Source organism: Aquila chrysaetos, chromosome 2 (genome assembly GCF_900496995.4).
Source record: "Aquila chrysaetos chrysaetos chromosome 2, bAquChr1.4, whole genome shotgun sequence".
NCBI classification, from domain to species: domain Eukaryota; kingdom Metazoa; phylum Chordata; class Aves; order Accipitriformes; family Accipitridae; genus Aquila; species Aquila chrysaetos.
The window spans coordinates 54,159,899-54,181,249 of NC_044005.1; the positions used below are offsets into that span (position 1 = coordinate 54,159,899).

Genomic DNA, 21,351 nt, shown 5'->3' on the forward strand with positions numbered 1-21,351 from the left:
TGCGCTCCTCCGTCAGCAACTGCTGCTGCCACCGTGTACTGCGCCTGTGCTTAAGTTTGGGTGAAACCTGAACACCAGTTTTAACACAGCAGTTCCCGAGTCCTGTAAGAAATGACTAGTTGCTGAACTGGGAAGATAAGACAGCTGTGTCTACGGATTCAGCTCCTTGTACAAGTGACCAGACTATGCCTTTAAAAAAAAAAAAAAAAAAAAAGGCAATTTTGAATGCAGTGCCAGAGTTGTGGAAGGTGTTTTTCCTGCTGTATCTGAAGTTACTAAAATCCAGTTTGTCCCATCATTGGAACATCTTGCACACTGGAGCTTCTTGGAACTCCCCAGCTACAGCTTTGAGGGCAGAGAGGGAAGAACACTTTTTATCTTTAGTTACGGTTTACCTTACCATTTGTTTATATTGAATCAGCTCAGGGTGAGACGATTTAAAGTGTGTCAGCTGCACCTTCACCTGGTGTGGTAGTAACCCCTCTGCTACAGCTACAGCATGTTCACCTGAATAAATGGGGAAGACTCCAGTAAAAACAATAATAGAAAGGCACCTTTTGAGTAGGGGCAGAGCTCATCCAGGGGAAGGAAAGCTACAGGCATCTGCCACAGTTTTCAGTAAGAAAACAAAGGAGAAGATATTCCCTTGTGTGCTATTAAAGGAAAACACGATTTGCTGCATTAGCCACTTGTTTTGGAGGTGAATAAACCTTCAAGTTTCATTACCTCCAAACTAGTTTGCAATAAACATGCACAGAAGCAGACCTGCTTGCACAGCTACTCAGGCATGAAAAATACAGGCTGTTGGATCCACACCCACCCAGCACAGGGAATAAGGGACAACTCTTAACAAGTATCACACTTAAGTAACATTTATTTTATCAGAGTAGATGGTCCAAGTTAAAAGCACTCATGCAGTCGAGGGGCCTGGTGGCTGTAAAGAACTTTTTTCCCCAAGTTTGTGCTATGTGTGAGCACTTCCACTGAAGTGAAAGTAAGGCAGAACCAAGATTGAGCAAGGTACAGGCACTTTGTTCCCAGTTCAAGCAGGGAAAAAAAAAGCCTACATCAGGTCCTGGTCCCCCCCCACCCCAAAAAAGCCTCATGTTTGTTAAACAAAATGTTGTAAAAAATAGAAAAAACCCAAGATACAGAAAGTCAGTGCTCCCTAACCATACACTACTAGTTTACGTCATCATATGTAAGACCAGAAGTATAAGAAATCATAAATCAGAGCTTACTATTAACAAGTGTTCCATTACCTGGGGTACGTAGCGATATGTGTAATACCAAGTATCTGACAGCAGTAACTGTTACGCGAACAGTCCCACTCGGTATTGCCCACCCTGCCTAACAGCTTGTCTCACCACGCAGTTAAAACGACTGCTTGTAGGGAGTAGCATAGGAAAGGTATTTTAGATTCCACATTATCTGGTTACGTAAAACAGTGATTTACAAAAAACTCATATACCAAACAATATTCTAAATAAATAGTTCATCTTCATGACTATATACAGAGTCCCCGTTACGTTAGTTGTCCAAGAACGGCATGTCTGTGTCCATGGGTGCCGGGGCAAGTTCACATAGATAGAACAGCGTGGCTTCGCTCGCTTCCGCCTCCGTCAGCGGCTCCAGCCGCACCAGCTTGCTCTGGGTGGGCTCGGGATCCAGGCTGCTCTCCAGGAGCTCATCCACTTCCAGGGGTTTGTCAACGGAGGAAGGAGTTTCGGCCACGAAGCTCCCGCTCTCAAGGATGGAGCCTGGGTTCCCATCGAGGAACGCAAGGAGTGGAAACGCAGTGTACTGGATGAGCTGCTTATCTAGGGGGGAAAAAATTCCCACAACATCATCAGTTCACAGGCCTTTCTACATGCAGACAGAAAAAACACAATCCAACCCACAGAATTTATTTAAAGAATAGCTCATAAAAAACATTATAGCTGTTTGTTTTAAATGAGCGATTGAAGAATTGTTACATTCATGTCTAACATTGTTTGTTCAGATTCTCCTGCAAAAACATCAGTTTCTCTGCACCTGGTGCAGTGCCAAAAACCTGAAAGGCAAACGCAGTCAAGTACTTTCTTTTGGTTATTTACTTATTAGCTTGACACAAAACCAGACAAAGAGCAAATAACCAAGATGGTTTTTAGAACAAGGCTTGTTCAACTGTTTTAACAAGACACTACAACTAACCTGATTTGGGCTTAAAAACTTGTGTTTCCTGTGAAGATGCTGGATCAGCATTATTCTTGGTAGTTTCTATTCCCTTTGTCTCCATCTGGAAACAAAAGCAAAATCTTAAACACATGCTTAAAGCCTTTTCCAATGCCATCAGAACACAGCTGACCAACTATTAAAAAAAAAAAAATCAAATTTTTATTTGTGAAGGGATGCAGTGATATCAGTTACCCACACTAACAGACCTTGGCTGAGAAAAAATGAAATGGAAACACAGGCTGACTCAAGCAAGAACCAAATGCAGTGCTCATGAATGAACAGGACAAGTTCAAAGTGCTAGATCTTTGCTCTGCTGCTTATTCTTGTGTTTCTTTTCCCACCAGACAATACAGATGAAACCATTCCAACAACGTGTGCACCATGTTTGCAAGTACTAAAATCTTAGGGGACACAAAGTCAAGAGACTGGTACAATGTACAGGTATCGGCCTTAATGTAATATGAGTTTTAAAGGACATAATTAATTAGTGTGCTTTTCCCTTTTCTGTTTAAAACCTAACAAACAGGATGAATTCAGCTGCAGCCTTTCTATTCTCATGAAAGTCTGCAAAGCCAGAGCATGAAAAAAGTGCTATAACACCAGAAAAGAAAACAGTAAAGGATGAATAAGGTTTGCATCTCTCACTACTGTGTACATTGAGCAATGGATTTAAGACTTACTTTGGTATTAGTGATATGATCTGTGGGATTCATCTGCACGGAGCTTGTAAAAAGCTGAATAAGACAAAACACATCAAGTTTTAGGTATCTCGATGTTGCTATTAAGAATACCAGAACATCACATCTGCCTGTAAGAGAATTAACCCTGTACTTCCATGTTTTCACCCTCTATCAGGATTAGAGTTTATTGACAGGTAGTTACCACTTCTGCAAAGAAAACCTAGCTTTGGAGCATAAAGGTTTGGAATTCCACAAACCTCGGTCACAAAGGAAACAACTGTATTACGTCTAACTTAAGACTAACATGGTTTGCTGCAGTCTTAAAACGATTCCTTCTTACGTTGCTGCACAGAGAATTCTGGGTACAATAAGGAAGAACACACCCCGATCAAGTCTGCAAGTGACACCAAACTGGAAGGAGTCATCAGTACGTGGGAGAGCAGAGCTGCTGTTAAGAGGGATCTCAGCAAGGCGGAAGAGGCCGACAGGCACTCCGTCCGGTTCGATGGCCACACGCATTTAGGACAATAACCTCACGCACTGGCCCAGGTTAGGGAACACAGGGGCAGGGAGCAGCTCCTCAGAGAGGGACCTGGGAGTCGCGGCAGACAACACCCTACCACCAGCCAGCAGCATGGCCTTGCTGCAGGGAGGCACGCTCTGCTACAGGCAAAGCACAGCCAGGAGGTCACTGGAAGCGATCGTTTCTCTACACAGCACCTGAGGCCACCTGGGGAAAAGCATCCAGTTTTAGGCTTCCCAGCACGAGAGTGTTCAAACTAGAGGGTGTCTGGAGGGCCACAGACGTTTGGGGGCTTGGGACGTACAAGAGGCTGAGGGAGCTTGGCTAGTCCTGTCTGGAGAGGGCAGACAAGGGACGATAACTGCACTCTTCCACTGCTTCTAATGAGGTGTTGTTACGGAGAAGGCAAACGCCACAGAGGTGGACAAAGGACAAGAGGCAAGAGCTACAAGCTGCAGCAGGAAAACTGTGACTGACATAAGGGAATGCTTAACAAAGAAGAGTCAAGCACTGGAACAGGCACCCGAGAGGCTGTGGAATCCCCCATCTTTGGAGGCTTCAGAATGAGTCAACAAGGTCCCGAGCAACTTGATCCAACTTTCAAGCTGGCCCTGCTTTGACCAAGGGGCTGGACTAGATGACCTGCACAGGTCCCTTCCAACCTAGACCACTCTACTCGGCATAGATCTGAAGAGAAACTGAGAACATACACATGATCTTAAGAAATAACCTGAAATGTCAGGGAAACTTGTAAAATAAATGCCAAGAACCTTTTTAACCCCAGTTCATTGAGATGACCACAGACGACATGCTGGGCTATTAGAAAAAAACAGTATTAATCTAATTGGTGTCTGAGTTCATGTAACAACAAATATAAGCATTATTTCATTAAGAAAGCTATTCTTCAATCAACAACTTAAGCATTCGCTTGAGCAGTGGTGTAGCACTGAGAATTATACCAGTGCCCCAGAAAAACATTCACAAATATTTATAACTTTCCTTTTTTAAAGGAAAGGAAGAAAAAAAAAGTCTGTTGTGTTTTAAATCTATTTTAAACAGTAACAACCCCCACAAATATCTTCTGTAGTGTATTACCAAAAATACTTAAAATAAACAGTGAAAATTACATCGACCAGGAGATCTGGATCTATGCTGAACTGTCGTCCTGATAACATAGCTTGGAAGTCCTCTAAACTGCAGTCAATACTGTCAAGATAATCCAGAAGTTCAACCCTATAAGACAAACAGTATTTTATTACTGTATCCCTTAACAAAAGGTGGAGAAATCCACAATTAAGCTCTATGCAGATGTACTACGTGCATCTAAAAATCTTCACCAGAACGAGAATGAACTAAGTTTTTCATTAGAAACAACCTCTGGAAAAAAATGCTCCGAAACAGGTATCACATGAACGTAACACTATGACATGACATCAGCAGAGATGTGATTCTTGCATCCAGGGAACCCTAATGAGCCTCATCCACCTGCAGGAGCTACGCAGATAAATCCTGACAGCTTAAACAACGATATCCACAACATTACACTGTCAGATTATGCACCCTGACTCACTTGCTTCGCAGTGGAAAAAATCAGAGGTCCCAGCTTAAAATACTTAAAATAGAAGGCTCTTTAGAAATTGGCTAGAATAAAGGTGACCTATAAATTTAAAGTTCTCAATAGAAACTATTACTCAGTTCTTTTTACTTCAGTCAAACAATCAGTTCTAATACTTGAAAAAAAAAAAAACAAACCAAAAAGACTGGGCAACTCACTTTCCAAGAAGATTTATATTCTGTGAAATTACTCCATTCTCATTGAGTATGGAATCCATCATTGAGACCGGATCTTCTGCAGTCAAAGTGGACTGGTTATTCAGCTGTACAGCACTTGACATGAGTGGGCTTGTACTGTCACCGACAGGGCCAATGGGATCACCAACTGGGACAGCAACTGATTCTGTGATTTTATCCCCTTGAATTACAGGGGCATATTCTTCTTCGTTATCATCTTCCACAATTACAATATCAGGAGAATGGCTACAGCTTTAATAGGAGACAAATGAATTACAGCATTTCATACACTCATTTGAACTAGTACTATTCCACAGGTTTAGTTACTTTTCATTTTAGTCCAGCTACTATAAACTTTCCTACTGCTTTTTAATACAAAACACAGCAAGATACTCTAAATGTTTTATTTTCCATTGATATGGTGCTGCAATGCTCAATACAGTTAATGCAGCTCAGCTAGCAGACGCTGTTGTGCTAGACCACAATAACAACTAAAAACATAAGTGAACACTGATATTTCTTGCATTAGAACAACTATAAGCTCGCATATAAATGTAAAGTATGTACAAAGTGGACCAAAGCATAGGAGGTCATCAAACTAGACAGACAATATACGTTTTGCATTTTTCCTGTTGAACAGAATCAACTCTGGAGCATCCATAACAAACTATCTCTGTTGACAGCGTTGTAGTTATTTAACCTTGTTATGTATACCAGGAAGGCAACCTAAAAACCAAGAAAGCGTCTCAAATAATTTGATTTCATCCATATTCTGGTTTTCTTAACCCTTAGTAGTTGTTAGTTGTGCTGCCTCTCTATCACAGCCTTATCTTCATGAAGCTTTTCTATCAGAGAATGCATTCCCAGACATTCAGCTGAACAAGAACAATGGTACTAGTTCAATTATAAGCTAGAAATATCTATGTTTCATTCCTTGAGGCATAATACAGGCCCTATCAGTGCAATGCAAGTCAGGAAGAGAGTTGCATCTCAATCCCTGGACCAAGTTTCAACTGCTCAGAACTGAAAGATGAACTACTTCTATAGTACAGACAGGAAGGAACATAGTCACAAAACACTTGGGACTGAAAAAAAATCCACTGAAATTAACTGGCTTAAAGTTCAAAGACCACACCAACACTCAACAAACACCACATGCAAATTATTCTCCATAAAAATCTGTAAAAACAAGGGAAGTCATTCCTGTCCGTATTTATAACCAAAAGTAAGATGACATCACTTACTCTGTCTTTGGACAAGTAGTGTATTTAACAAGAGTGCAATAATACCGAGTACTTCTCCCTAGTTTCTATCCTCAGCATATTAAAACTCCAACAGCCATTTAACTATTTGGAACAAATCCAGAAGTCAATAAATCAGAACCTAGTGTGAATTCACAGATGAAGCTTCTATATGTGCAGGAGTACTGAATAATTCTGACCGCTTCATTAAAAAAATTATCTAAGACATCTGAATTATTGCATATTATACAACACTGAAAGCCAATTATCTACATAGACTTCTAAAGACTTCTTACTTGGAAGAATCTGAAGTGGTATCTTCATTTGCTTCTGGTGTAATGGGAAGATTTTCTTCATCACCCACATCCTCAGTGACATCATAAATAATGATGTCATCTGAAATCTGTTCCCTTTGTTTTAAGCCCTCATTTCTGTTGAGAGGTACCTGAGAATTATTTTAAAGAGTCAGGGGACAGCAGGACAAGGAGCTTCAGCATTCTGACAGTTATCATTGTATCTTACAATGCTTCAATTCTAGAGAGGTGTAAGAGCTTTCCTACACCTCAGAGATTACAAGCTGTTTGTATTGATCTACTTTTAATAGAAAAAACGTACAAATAAATGAACAAGCTGGAGAAGAGCAGCTACAGAAAAAAAAATGTTTGGCAAATACTACAGGCATAGAAATAAAAATATACTAGCACTGTCAGCAAAATCAACAAAAAAGCTGTGACAAAAGGACTACACAAGAACTAAAAATAGTAAAAGAGTGACTGCTGTTTAAATAGTACTTTGTTATAAAGCTATTAATTCTAGTACCATGTTACAGCACTCATTCTAATGATTTCCCCACCAACCATACTCAGACAGCAGAAAATAACTTTCAGTGGCATGACACATTCAAACAGCATGGCAACTTGACATGATTTTGCTGGGTTGGATGCTGCCTTGCAGAGCAACACGCTGGGTGCTTGTCCCTGTATGGGGCTAGGGGTGCCTAACTCCTACAGATAACACAACATTCATGTGCTATTTCTAACAGCACTGCTATTAAAAGCAAACTGCTTTCAGTAGGATCGCATCAAGCTGTATTTAATACACAGGTAACTGGCTTATACGTGCTTATATTGAAAAGTGAATGGTGATTATCAATCAACACACTTGTCTTCTGAAGGAAACACAACATGGCATATCACTTCTAAAAGCTAATAGCTCTACATACACAGCTGTGTTTTATTCCACATATGACAAGCTACTTGATCTGTCTGCCCCCCTCTACTCCTTCCTTCATCATAACAGAGTACACATAACAGAAAACTTACATGGTGGTTACTGTCAGCTGGTTCTTTCACAATTTGTTGAAATACATTCGATTTTGGAGGTCCATTAGTGTTCAGAAGTAGAGGCCTAAATCAGAAAGAATAAAGGAAGAAAGCCATCTCAAAACTAATTCTTTGGTTTTAGTCAACAAAACATGTCAGTATATTGACTGCCCAGCAAGTCTTCAATACCATATTTACCTCTTGCGTTTTAGGCTCACTAGTTGGTTATTCTGCACCAAGGTAACAATAAATTGTACAATCTATAAGGAAAAGAACACTATTGTTAGTCGCTCTACTCCATAATTGTTTCTCTCAGAGTACCAAGATACCTTATAGCAGAAGACTTCAATAATAAAATCTACATGTAAACAGCAGAACACTTATTTTTGCTTAGTAACTCTCATATAGAATTGTTCAGAAAATCATGGTAGAATAGAAAACACTGCTGGTAATATCTAAAAAGAATAGAGTTATTCAGTTGTCTAGGAAAGGCTTTTCACATAGCTGGCAGTAAGAGTAGACTTTTACACTATATCATACAGTACACAGAAAAACGTCCAGTAACTCAAACTATTACAAGAATTCTAATAAGCTATAACAGAAGGCACACAGGGATGTTAACTCTGTACATAACCTGTACCTGTAAATACTGGTTCTGGTGAAAGATATTTTTGACAGATTCAGAAAAAATGACATGTACATTTAACAGTATTCATCAGCTGCCTTTCCTTTTGAAATGTTGGACCTTCTTCCCTTATATTTTTAATTTAAGGAGTAAATGTATTGTATCTGCCTTGAACAAACTGAAAAAAAAAGTAAGAGTCTCTGCTACAAGGCTGCTTTCAGTGTTGCTATTTCTGATACATAAACAAATAAAATCTGTAACTCTTTGCATTTACATCAGTTTTGGTAGATCATAAATCTAGCTGTTAAACCAAGCTAAGTTAACATATTATCAGTGGGTTCCAGTCAATAATCTATCCTTCCGATAACTTCAGAAATATACAGTCAGTGGGTCAGTTAAGTGGGACAGTAGTGAATTTCCAATACAGAACTTTGTAATTCTTGCAGTGAGAAAGAGTTTCTCCTGAGATCATCCAACACAGCGTATTAGTAATCTGATTCCTGAAGTAATAAAAAATGGATGGACCATTTTTAGGGTACCTTAATGAATGATGTACAATATTCTTGAACCTCTTTCTTTGAAAATGTTTACAAGAGTTTGGCCTTATCTTCTGGTTATGTGGTAAAATACACTGAATGTTTGTTTCACAAAGATTCATTCACCATACACTACCCTGTTGTTTTTTCTATTAAAAAGACATTTCACAGTACAAAAAAAAAAGTGAGGACAAAGCAAGGTAACATGTGGCACAGTAGTCCTCATTCATAAGCACTCACTCACTCATTCACATAAGACACTTGAATGAAGCCTTACCTTCCGAATAACTTGCTGTTGTTGCAAGTGTTTTGCTCTCAGTTCTGCCACTTCCCTCCAAAGGGATTCATTCTCCCTGTTTGAAAAGGATGATTTAAAAGTCAAACTAAAACTAAGTTTTAAAATATGTACATTAATGTCCTGGTTTCAGCTGAGATAGAGTTAAATTTTCTTCTTAGTAACTGGTACAGTGGGTTTTGGATTTAGTGTGAGAACAATGTTGATAACACACTGATGTTTTAGTTGTTGCTAAGTAGCGCTTATCCTAAGTTGAGGATTTTCCAGTTTCCCATGCTCTGCCAGCAAGCAGGTGCACAAGAAGCTGGAAGGGAGCATGGCCAGGACCGCAGACCCAAACTAGCCAAAGGGATATCCCATACCATCGGATGTCACGCTCCGTATATAAACTGGGGGGAGTTGGCCGGGAGGGGCGGATCGCTGCTCAGGCATCGGTCAACGGGTAGTGAGCAATTGCATTGTGCGTCACTTGTCTTTTCTTGGGTGTTATCTTTCTTTTTTTATTTATTCCCTTTCATTACAATTATTATTATGTTATTTTATTTTACTTTAGTTATTAAACTGTTCTTATCTCAACCCATGAATTTTACTTCTTTTTTTCAATTCTCTTCCCCATCCCACTGGGAGGGGGGAGGAGCAAGTGAGCAGCTGCGTGGTACTTAGTTGCTGGCTGGGGTTAAACCACGACAATTAATCACTTTTGTTAAAGATAAGTTGGCTTCATTAAAGCTCTTTGAAATGTGTTTTTAGACTGGGGGGGTGGGGGAGAGAGAAAAAAGTCACACATTTAGCAGCCTTGGCAAATAATTACAAAACGGAGACCCAAACACAACAAATAGCCTGCAGAGAATTTCCTGCCCCCTTAAAAAAACAACAAAACAAAACAAAAACCAGAATCAAATTTGGCCATACTTATTGCACATATATTCAGCATTTAAAAATTAACTGTTTTGTTTCCTTTCCTTCCTATAACAAAGTTACCTTCTCCTCTTCCTTCTAGTAATTAAATCCTAAGGAATTAAAAAAAAAAAAAAAAAAAAAAAATCAAGCATACAACTGGTTTCTGGTAGCAGCAAAGGACCAAACAGCGTAAGAATGTAGTTTTCTCTCACCACTAAAAAACAGAGCTGTTCATCTATATCAAGCCTGTTTGTCCTCCCTCACACACCTCTTGCTAGATGCAAGCCACCTGTCAGCAACAATACATCCATCTTGAAAGCATCTTTACAGAACAAGCTCTCAAGTCACACATGCAGCTGTAGGTCAACCTAACAGTTGCCTCTATTAGCTCCAGTAAAGGGAGCTAACGTTAAGTGCTAAAAAATAGGAGCACAGCAGAGATGGCAGCTTTCATGAAACACTGCCGTTCTACAAACCCTGGTTGTTCTGGTACTCACAGAAGTTCAGTTACTGAGACAGTATAAAAACTGCTGTAAAGTGGCCCTTGCTACCATATCCATGAACCTCGTTGTTTCCAACATCACAAAGCACATTAAGAGGTAGATAACTGTTTTGGGTTTGTGTGGCGGGGTTTTGGTAGCGGGGCAGGGGCTGCAGGGCCGGCTCCTGTGAGAAGCTGCTCGAAGCTTCCCCACCTCCAAGTCGGACCCGACTCTGGCCCAGGCTGAGCCCGTCAGCGATGGCGGTAGCGCCTCTGAGAGAACAGATTTAAGAAGGGGAATCTGCAGTGAGTAGGGGGATTGGGATGTGAGAGGAACCCCTCTGTGGATACTGAGGTCAGTGAGGAAGGAGGGGATGCCCCCGCAGCTCGTGGTGAGGTGGCAGGCTGTCCCCCCCCAGCCCACGGAGGGGAGCGGGGGAGCAGATGCCCCCCAAGATGGTCGGGACTCCGTGGGAAAGCCCACGCTGGAGTAGTCTGTGCCTGAAGGACTGCAGCCCATAGGAAGGACCCACGCTGGAGCAATTTGTGAAGAACTGCAGCCCATGGGAAGGACCCATGTTGGGGAAGTTCATGAAGAGCTGTCTCCCATGGGAGGGACCCCATGGCAGAGCAGGGGACAAGCGAGGAGTCCTCCTCCTCCTGAGGAGGAAGGAGCGGCAGAGACAAGGTGTGATGAACTGACCCCAACCCCCATTCCCCATCCCCCCGTGCCGCTGGGGGAGGGTAGGTAGAGAATTTGGGAGTAAAGTTAAGCCCAGGAAGAAGGGAGGGGTGGGGAAAGGGATTCTAAGGTTTGGTTTTTACTTCTCAGTATCCTTGTTTTGATCTGATTGGTAGTAAATTTAATTGATTCCTCCCCCCCCCCCCCCCCCCCGATTAACTCTGTTTTTTGCCCATGACCATAAGTGGTGAGTGATCCCTCCCTGTGCTTGCCTCCACCCACGAGCCTTTCTTTATATTTTCACTGGTGTTTGGGTTTTTAGGAAACCTTAAGCTAAGCTTTCAGAAACAGCCGTTTATATGCAGTGTGATGAAGCTTATTACTTACTCCTCAAACTGCTTCTATGTCCCACATACAATTTAAGAGTACAGTTCCATCACAAATTTAACAACCGAGATCAGAGATTCTGAACTTTCTCAATTCTCTCACCAGCTTTATTAACATGTTTTGTAGGACTAGGTCTTCTGATTTAGCTCCAGTTTCTACCTCAATCATTTTAAACTCGTGGGACAACAATATGGATGTCAAAGACCAACCATTCTATCTTCTCATCTCTACGAACTGTCGGGTCATTAGTAACTAGACATCCTTTCAGCCAAAGTCAGCCCTGCTCCAGGCAGGGGTTTAGACCTGACAGCGTTCTGAGGTTCTTTCCAACCCAAATTCGTCTATGATTTGAAAAGAGTGAATATGAACATCTTTACTCTAGACTGGCTAGATTCTAATAAAAACTCTTCTTATTAGACAAAGTAAGTTTGCCTCTGAATGTTCTACCACTCAAGTAATTAGAACTGAAGACTAGAAATGACAGCATTTGCTTCTTAAAACTTGAACTAATCAGTGGCCTCTGCCACAGAGGTACATTCTCAACATAAGGAGTCCTGAGACAGAGTTACTGCTGAGGTGCTGTGACTTACAGTGCATGAGCTTATGCTCATATATCCTGCCTGCATCTACATACTCTACAGGATTCAGTAATTTGTGAAACACATCTCTCATTGTTGAGAATAAATCGTAATTACTAACTAGGTAATAATGCAATTCTAAAAATACTCTATTTACAATTGGATTTTAGATGCTGTACCTCTGTCACCGAGGAAACTAAGGAATTTCCAAATTAGATTTCTAAACAGATTTTCATAGGCATTAGCTCTTCTGCAATTTTTAGCAGTGGAGAAATGAAGACGACAACAACAGGAAAATAAAAAGCAATGAGCAAAGACATTAATTGTAGTAGGAAAGTATTATAAGCAATTTGCACAAACCAAACTCTGCCTCAAACTAAACGCAGTAACTACTTCAAACTTGAAGACGTAAACCAGCATACTTGATGCTAAGAGCCGAGCTGAATATTCAGCCTCAGCAGTGTCATGGAACTATTATTAAACGTGTTATTTAATTGGCCACTACGAGACAGTTCTTCAAACACCAACATTGCCTATTTACTTTTAGCCATATCAGAATATTCAATTTTTAATGCAATTCTTTTATTGAAATTTATTTTCCTAAAGTATTTCAAGTTAGGCAATAGGAAATCAAGAGACACCTAAAATTAGGTCTTTGTCCAATAACTATTATCAGAATTACTCAATTTTAGGGATCAGTTGCTGATGGAGCAGCTTACCTCTTCAAAGCAGACAATCGAGATTCAATAGTCTCTTGTTTAATTTGCACCTTTTGAGCACTACTTATTATTTTGGAGATATCTTCCTGACGTATCTTGTTTTCTTCAGGTCTTGAAGAAGAAACCTTTAAAAGATTAGAATCCAGAAACAACGCTTTCCTTTACTCATTGTTAACTATTATTTTCTTTTGGTGATCAAGTGTATTTTCTTCCAGTGCTGACAAACTATACCTTTAAGCTAATAATAAGCCAAGCATCGAATAAAAAACACACAGAAATTTCCTCTTACAGCTGTTATCACATAAGCTTCAGTTGTTAGAAACATTTATGTACATTCATATTCTTCAGGCATTCTCCTAAGTGCTCTACTTCGTCACTGCTTCACAGTAACCCAATGTTATTAAGTACATCCCTCTCACCAGTTTAACTTGCCACATTTCTATTCGATATCTGTATTCACCTGACTCACAGTAACAGCAGAGCACATTTCAGAATCACATTTAGCGGCATAACAAACACATTTATAGGTTTGCCCCCTGTTCTCTTTGGTGGAAAGTTTAATGCTTACAGTAGCTTTGTTCCGAAACAAGCTACATAAACAAGCAGACTGTTATATTACTGATGATAAAGTCAAAGCACACTCTGCACTTCTTCTAATACCCATTTGCAAAGTGTCATATTTGCATAACTCACTCATTTTTGCCACCTGTGAAACTTACTATACCAGCAAAGCAGGTTAGATAAAGGATCCTAGTCAAATCCCCCAAAATATCTTTAAACAAGTCAAGATATATATGAGAGCAGTGCAGTTTGCTTCCCCAAACTCCAAACTTACTTCCACTTGCAATCCTGGAATTAAACTTGACATGAACTTTGCTATTCATTCATACTTACTAGTACAGGTTTTCCACATACTGAGTTTTCACTAACCTTCCTTTTAATGTGTTCCAACAAGTCCTCCCGGCCCTGCTTAAAATATGGGTGCTGAAACTCTACTGGACCATCTCGCTCCAGTTTGACAATCCCAGATTCAACATGAACAACTTTACGGAAGCCATCTTTAAAAAAAAAAGAAAAAAAAAACAACCACCAAACTCTCAAAACCCACATTAAGAAATTCAAGCTATGCTGTTCCAACTATCCTGTTACCAGTTTCAAGGATGAGAAAGTATCCTAGTTGCAGAGAACACAGGGCCACTGCTCAACGGAAATTGTCTATAACCAAACATGTACAGGATCTAGAACTATGTTAGAAAGCAAAAACCCAAGAACTTACACATGTTTAACTGTCTGACAAAGCTTGCCATGTTGTTGTGCTTGAAGTACTTCGGAAGAATCTCTTTTGCGAATCTCTGTTCATCCAACACCAAGAAACTCTGGCCATTCTAAAATGAAAGAGACACATTAAGCTACTTAAAGACCATTGTAGGAAACAGGCTGGGCTTTTAGAATTAATCACCAGATAGGAATGTTTCCTTTGTGCATGCAGTATGTAACTGATCTGCTTGCCTACAATTTTCCACAACAAAAAGTGTACAGGCCCTGCGGTCACAAAGCAACAGAGTACCATCAATTTACATCGCTATCCATATCTGAAGGGCAACACCTCTACGGTTACTCAGTGCTTCCTCAAGAAATGAATTGTTTAACAACAACAATTACCACAGTTTCACTACAGGACAATACTATTGAGTTCGTATGTAGCTTCAAAGTATTGGAAAGGAAGCTAACAAAGAAAGAGACTGTGCAAGGGAAATGAACCCAACAACCAGCTGAGAGTCCCTTCTGCGTTCCAGTATAAAAGCATGATTAGTTTGATACGACTTGTAGAGCAGATGGAGCTGTCAAAGAGCTGAGGGTGTCCGCTGGGTTTTGGAGTTACCAAAAAGGTAACCACCCAAGGCAACATCCTCCTCCTGGGATGCCAACTGTGAGGGAGGACTGATCTTTTATTTCATCCACAGGCTTTGACTAAAATAGAAGGCTCAGCTCTTTGTTCTTCAGTGACTGTGCTCCATTAACTAAAGGACAAGCAATTGGCAGAATCCAAATTAGCTACTTCAAAATGGTTTAGGTTTTGTCTGTACATCCACAGTACTCTCACACTGTATTTAATGAGAAGCCTATCATCTTTGACAAACGTCAACACTGATACTGCATCTTCTTAGAAGCCCTTTAGTTCAACAAGTCGCGTTTATTTCTTACCCCCAAATGCCAGCAGTTCTATGATCCCAAGAAGCTTGAAGAACCAACCATGAGACCACGTGAAGATCCTCGCCCAAGAACCTGTTTCTGACAAACTAGCAAGGATTGTCAGAAACAGGATTTATAAATGGCTCACCATTGGAAGAGTTAGGAGCTTAAGACTGAGAGGAGGGTAGAAGATGAAAACTTCCCAGCAATGCCTACCTACCTCCCGCTGAGAATCAGTCAGGGGAAGGGAAAGGGGAAGCAAAGGAAAGGGCAGCAACAGATCATTGTAGGCAATGCATTAATGAAACTCACCAACTGAAGGTACTCAAACAAGCAGCACTACAGCGACCTGTGACACCAACAGACAGCTTTCATGCAGCGCCTCACTTTATTGTCACTTGACATTGTTCAGGCCTAGCGCAGAAAAATCTGGGAAACACATCTACTAGTTCTTGTTGCCCTGCCAGTCGTTTACAGCAAAGCTGTACAGATGATAAGGCCTGACCTGAACTCACTGGAGCATTACTACATAGCTAAATACCGTTTTCAAGTCCTAGCATTACTGACCGCAGCATACAGCAATCTCACAAGGACTTCACTTGGCACTCCTTGTACGCGTTTCCTCGGACAACATGTACCCATGGCTTCGCTGAGGTATGTACGCAGGGAGTCAAAATTTGGCTGTCTGGTTTCAGATAGTGTTTATCATTACAGTGTAAGGATATGGATTTGTATAGGAGGAAAGTGAAACATTACAGTAACTGTACTCTTCCTCCTGTTACACTCGGTACACTTTCTGTACCCCATAATATTGACATAGCATATTTTTAAAAGATGTCATCCCTTATGTACCAAGTGATCCCAATACCTTCCCCCCCACAAGAACTGCTGAATGCTGATAACATCAACGGTGATCAGTGGATCTTCCTTCCACAAACAGCCTTGCAGAATCTCAAACAATTAGCTTTTATTTTTAATTAGGAAAATAATACAAGGATACCTAATAATAGCTTTGGTGTGCTTACGAGATAAACGTAAGCGATGAATTTGGAAAGTCTCCATTAAAGGCGTAAGGTGGCAAAAATGGCGCTCCTTAAGCGAGACAACATAACATTTGAGTCTTCACATAGCTCTTCATATCTCTCTTCCACAAAAAAAGTAAAAACTAAAAAAAACTAGAAGGAAAGCTGCTGTAATCTGCCAAATCTACTTGCTCCCCGCTTCAGGAAGTTTTGGCTGAAGTTACTGGTAACTCATTATCAATAAAATCTTTAAGAAGACATTTTTATCAACGCTTGAGCATTTAAAATCGAATCATCTGAGAGCTGCCACCTCAACACCACGTGAAGAGGCCAATACAGTTTGAGAGTAGGAATTTTAAAATATATTTTTAAAACATCTAAGATACAGAGAGAAATTAAATTATTAAAACCCCCTGCATTTATCACAGGAGTTAGCGACGCTTACTGAAGCAAAAGTGCCAGTCCTTAATTACATTGTAAGAAGGTGGTTACTTCCTGCCTTCCAGTATTTTAAGATACTTATAAAGTTTGTCCTCTGATAACGCTTCCTTCATTATTCACTACAACAGCCTGCATTTGAATATAAAGGATTCAAGATGAAAGGACACCCAACTCCGGCTTTCCATTTAAAAAAAAAAAAAAAAAAAAAAATCATCAAAGTAGATGTAAACCAACACGGCCACTGCACCCCTTTAACCGGCAGTTCCCAGGACAACGACTTCGGTTACCAGAGGCACAGCACCGGGGGTAAGGGTGGGGGGGTACCGGGGGGGGGGGGGTTAATGGGGACACGGGGGGGGGGGGTTAATTGCACCCGCACCCCAGGACGACGCCACCCGAGCGCGACAGTTGTCGCCCCACGTGGCCGCCCGCCCGCCCATGAGCCCGGGCACCCCCCCCCGACCCCGGCCAGCCCCGCCATTCAAGGCCGCCCCATCCGGACCGGTGTCCCCTTTGTTTCGCCTACGGCAGACGCCAACACCCCGGCTTCCCCCATCTTCTTTTATACCCCGGAGGAGGACGCTGTCACGCAGCCCCCCCGAAGGCGAGCCCTGTTATTTACGAACTCGCCGACCCGCGGTGGAAAAAAAAAAAAAAAAATCCCACCGCAGCTCTGCGTCCCCCATACTTCGGCTTTAATAAAAACTGCGTGTCAGGGCACCGCACCCCCCCCCCCCCCCCCCAAGCTCAGGGACACCCGCCTGCCGGGGAAGCCCCCAGCCTGCTCGGTCGGGAGCTCCAGCAGGGGCCGCGACCCACCGCCGCTCGCACTGCCCACCTCCCCACAGCCGGAGACGCTGAGGGCCGGACAAACGAACCGGCCTTTCCCCAGCAGCCCTTACCCGGGCGGGTAGAGCTACGACGGCCCGGTAGCTGAGGCGGGGCGGGGGGGGGGGAGCGGCTGAGGGGGAACCTGACCGAACCGGGCGGGCCGGGCCCGGTTCTTCCGCTCTCCCCACGCGTAGCCGAGGCCCACGGCTCCCTCCTTCCCGGCCTTCCCCTAGCAGGCCCCGGCTGCCCTGAGGAAGGCGGTTTTCGTGTCTGTGTGTGTGTGTGGGGGGGGGGGGGGGAAGAGCAGCAGCTCCCGCCGCCCCGCGCACGCGGGCGGGGCGGCTCAACCGCCGCGGCTCAGCTCGCGCGCGCCCCCGGCCCCCCCCCCCTTCCACTCCCCGCTCGCACCTGGCTCCAGGTGATGAGCTGATTACTGGGGGCTTCGCCCACCAGCGCCCACAGCTTGCTGAGGAAAGCCGGGACCCCCGCGCTGGCGGAAGGCGGCGGCTGGGGCTGGGGGGGCTGCTGCTGCTGCGCCGGCGGCTGGGGCTGCTGCTGCGGTTGCTGCTGCTTCATTGTCGCTCGGGAGCCTCCGCCGTCTGGCCGGGGGAGGGGCGCAGGGAGGAGGGAGGAGGAGTGAGGAGAAGCAGGCCGGCCTTTGCCTTGTCCCGCCCCCGCAGGCGCGCATGCGCAGCGGCCCAGCCGCGGGCGCGCCTGCGCGCCGCCCGGCCCGGCCCTGCGCTTTTACAGCACGGCCGCACGTGCGCCGCCCTCACGTGTCACAACAGGCGCGGGAGAGGCCGCCCGCCCGCCCGGCAGGGGCGGTGCCTGGGGGGAGAGAGAGAGAGAGTGAGAGAGAGAGCGAGCGGTGGGTCCCGCCCATGCAAATATGGAGGGGTCAGGGCCAATGGGGGCGCGAGTGTCTCCTGCGGGCGGGGCCAGGCGGTGGGCGGGGCGCCGGTTCCCGCCGGGGCGCCGGGCGCGTGGCGGGAGGCTGAGGGAGATGGCGGAGGGTGAGGGGAGCGGTCGGTCGGCGGGGGCTGCGGGGAAGGGCTCGCCTCCCTCCTCACAGAAGTCACGCAGGGCAGAGCAGGCGACCGTAACCGCAGGTACTGGGCACCCCAGGATCAAGCCCGTTGCTCAGGGGCACGCAGAGGGCTGCAGCAGCTGCGAGCGCTCCGGCTGAGATGTCCCTCAACCTCCTCCCCCGCCGCGGCCTAGCACTACCCCCGTGACAGGACTAACACCTCCGATACGGCCCGCGCTAACGTCGGCTGTACAAAACGTTAGGGACAGCACTGCTTCCTTGGGGAGTCCCTCAGCTGAAGAAAGATAACGTGACGCCTTCCCTTTAGAAAGCGAGAGGGAGACTGCCTAGAGCTGAAGCACCACCAAACAAAAAGCCTCAGCACCGTTCCCTTCGGCGAACTGCTTGCCGAAATAGAAGTTACTTGCCAACGTAGGCAAAGCTGGAGCTGCCTCATGTCATCCTCAAGCCTCAGGGTCGTGATAAAAAAGAGTTTTCAAGTTCCTGAGTTTGATGACAGTTTCAATGAAAATGCGTACAAAATCGTTCAGGCTTTTCAAAGCCAGTTGAAAGGGTCACTTTCTGCTGCCAGTTCTCTCTCAGCAGCCTGCTCGTGCCTGACTGGGATCCCGGGAGGGCAGCAGAACAGGCCGGCAAGGGTCTCAGCAGCAACTTACAGGTGCAGAGAACGTGCCTTTTTAAAGACTACCCAATCCTATGTTCTCAGAAAGGTCTGGTAGAAAGGTTAAGAAATAGCAAGGCAGCTGGAAAACATGGGCGCACATAGCATGGTAAATCATTATAGACATGATATAAGAAAAAGAACATGTAATAAGATAAGCATATGCACAACAGAAGCATCCAAGCTAACTCTAGAAAAAAAAGTCAGGCAGTCCCAGAGACCTCTCTCCGAGGCAAGCTGTGTTTAGATTTCAGTTCCTATTGGCTACAGAGGCTCTGAAAAGAAACTGATTTAAATCAAAAGGATATCTCTAGGAAAACAGCCTAATAAATGGTAAAAAGCAATAAAAATTATTTCTTTCCATAGTCTACCCGGTATTTTGCAAAACTTAATCACAAACTTAATGGCAAATATTTTTTAATAAATTGTTCTATGGAACTAAAACTAGTATTTTCACAACAAATCCTCATCAATTGACAGTGTTACTGATGTTTTGTTGAGAGTTCTCAAAAAAGTCTCAAAGAATCAAGGTCAGCTTGATCTGCTTCAGTTTGCAGTGAGAATAAAGCACAGTGGCACAGGAAATAAATTGAGAACCTTTAGCCTGGTAGCATGCAGGAAAAAGAATTTAAATATTTCCATTTCAAGCTGTATATCACACAGCTTCTCTTTTCTCATTGCATTAGCAGGCTACAACAGCCTGTAACAAACTCGTTGACTGACATTCACTAGATCATTCCTGAGAGGAGAAGTCACGGTTACTAAGTTTATGGCTTGGCTTTTCAGGGTCAGTATTTGGAATGATAAAACTTAAAAGAATGCCTTTTAAATTTAAGCACAAGTTTACAGTAATTGTCCAAGTAATTTTTCATCCTGACGCGCATGTAGCAAGCTCCTACTGGGTTCCATTGATCTAGCTACAAATGCTAGATAAGCAGAGAGAATATGGTTGTGATTTAGTCCGGACACAGTTCCGCTCGCCATCTTACATTTCTTGTTCACAACATACATGTGAAAATAGGAGTTGATTTGCCGAATGGTTGGACAATATTTCAAATTGTGCTTGTAAATGTCGACTTATTTCAAAAGGCAAAATGCTATATCAGTATCTTTTGCTCAGACAGAAGTGGAATCATGCACTTAATTTTTTGCATTTCACTAGTAGACTGAACATCATCTTGGTGAGAAAGACCATCGTGTAACTTGATTTCCAAAGTCTCAGAGTTGAGGTAAGTCTTTTAACCTTTCTTTCTAAACCTCAGTTCAGGGAAAAAATTTTCTTCTGAAGCCTTAAGGCTTAGGAACTGGAAGTTATGAATTTAATACTTAACATGAGTTGTACATCACTAACATTTTAAGTAACCCTTCAATTAGTTTTTTTATTATCCTACAAGGTCTGAGCAAAAGGTAATTGCTTGCCCATGTTCATAAAGCTTCCTGTTAAGTTATTTTACAAGTCAGCAATTGTGGAACTCGCCAGTCTTTAACCTGGGGCTATTTGACTTCCCAGTATCTTCATGAGCAGTGCTATCAATCATTTTTTTCCACTCTGCAGTGAAATTTTCCTCCATTCAGCTTGCAGAAATCTGGTAATTATCAGTTCTGAGACAGGTCAAGCTATTTAAATCTTTCACAACACAGTCCTCACCCTGCCCTCACCAGAAAAACATAACACTGTAAAACTTTTTGGGTATTGTGAAATGTTGGGAATTCAGAAAGAATAGATGTCTTCTCATATCCCTCAACTAAGCCCTGGAGCCCCAGCAGATGCTGTTCCTCCCCAGCCTCATTCGCCCTCCCTAGGACCCACAGTCCTCCCACATGCAAGAGTTCCAACTAGGATCTAGTGTTTGGGGACTAAGAGAGCACTGCCAACAGAGAACATCTCAAGTGCAGCGCTCTTTCTTACAGGTTTCTTTACAGAGAGGCTATCTATGTAGGTAGCGGCACCTCAAATATGGGCAGAAAGCCAAGGGAATAAAGGTAGGTATCTGTTCATATCACTACCTGTTTATTTTGACATCAAATATGCTTAGAATCGCAACCACCACTGGTCTCTTCCTCTCATGCTAGAGCAGCAGGCAAGCCCCACAGCGGTCCCATGCTCTCTTAAAGGAGCTTCGGACACTGATAGTCCAGCTTTGATGTGGTTTAAGAAAAATAATCTGGGATGGGGAT

General features: G+C 43.2%; 1 protein-coding gene across 1 annotated transcript; it reads right to left on the reverse strand.

Annotated features, from left to right (window-relative positions):
- Window positions 1-856: 856 nt before the first annotated feature.
- On the reverse strand, window positions 857-18,124 carry HSF2 (heat shock transcription factor 2). Its single transcript, XM_030000779.2, has 13 exons — window positions 17,873-18,124; window positions 14,254-14,362; window positions 13,908-14,035; window positions 12,978-13,102; window positions 9,213-9,288; window positions 7,973-8,034; window positions 7,775-7,859; window positions 6,749-6,897; window positions 5,194-5,463; window positions 4,548-4,653; window positions 2,898-2,951; window positions 2,194-2,278; window positions 857-1,820 (listed from the first exon to the last, which is right to left on the reverse strand). The coding sequence occupies exons 1-13, from the start codon at window positions 18,038-18,040 to the stop codon at window positions 1,531-1,533; spliced, it is 1,707 nt and encodes a 568-aa protein (XP_029856639.1). The 5' UTR covers window positions 18,041-18,124; the 3' UTR covers window positions 857-1,530.
- Window positions 18,125-21,351: the final 3,227 nt, after the last annotated feature.

What these genes read in the sequence shown, in the direction of transcription:
- HSF2 (XM_030000779.2), bottom strand. Translation starts at nt 18,040, where the DNA reads ATGAAGCAGCAGCAACCGCAGCAGCAGCCCCAGCCGCCGGCGCAGCAG. An exon ending in AGCTCATCACCTGGAGCCAG is followed by an intron (nt 14,363 to 17,872) that starts GTGCGAGCGGGG and finishes CTTTCATTTTAG; the next exon opens with AATGGCCAGAGTTTCTTGGT. An exon ending in CGATTGTCTGCTTTGAAGAG is followed by an intron (nt 9,289 to 12,977) that starts GTAAGCTGCTCC and finishes CTTTTCAAACAG; the next exon opens with GGAGAATGAATCCCTTTGGA.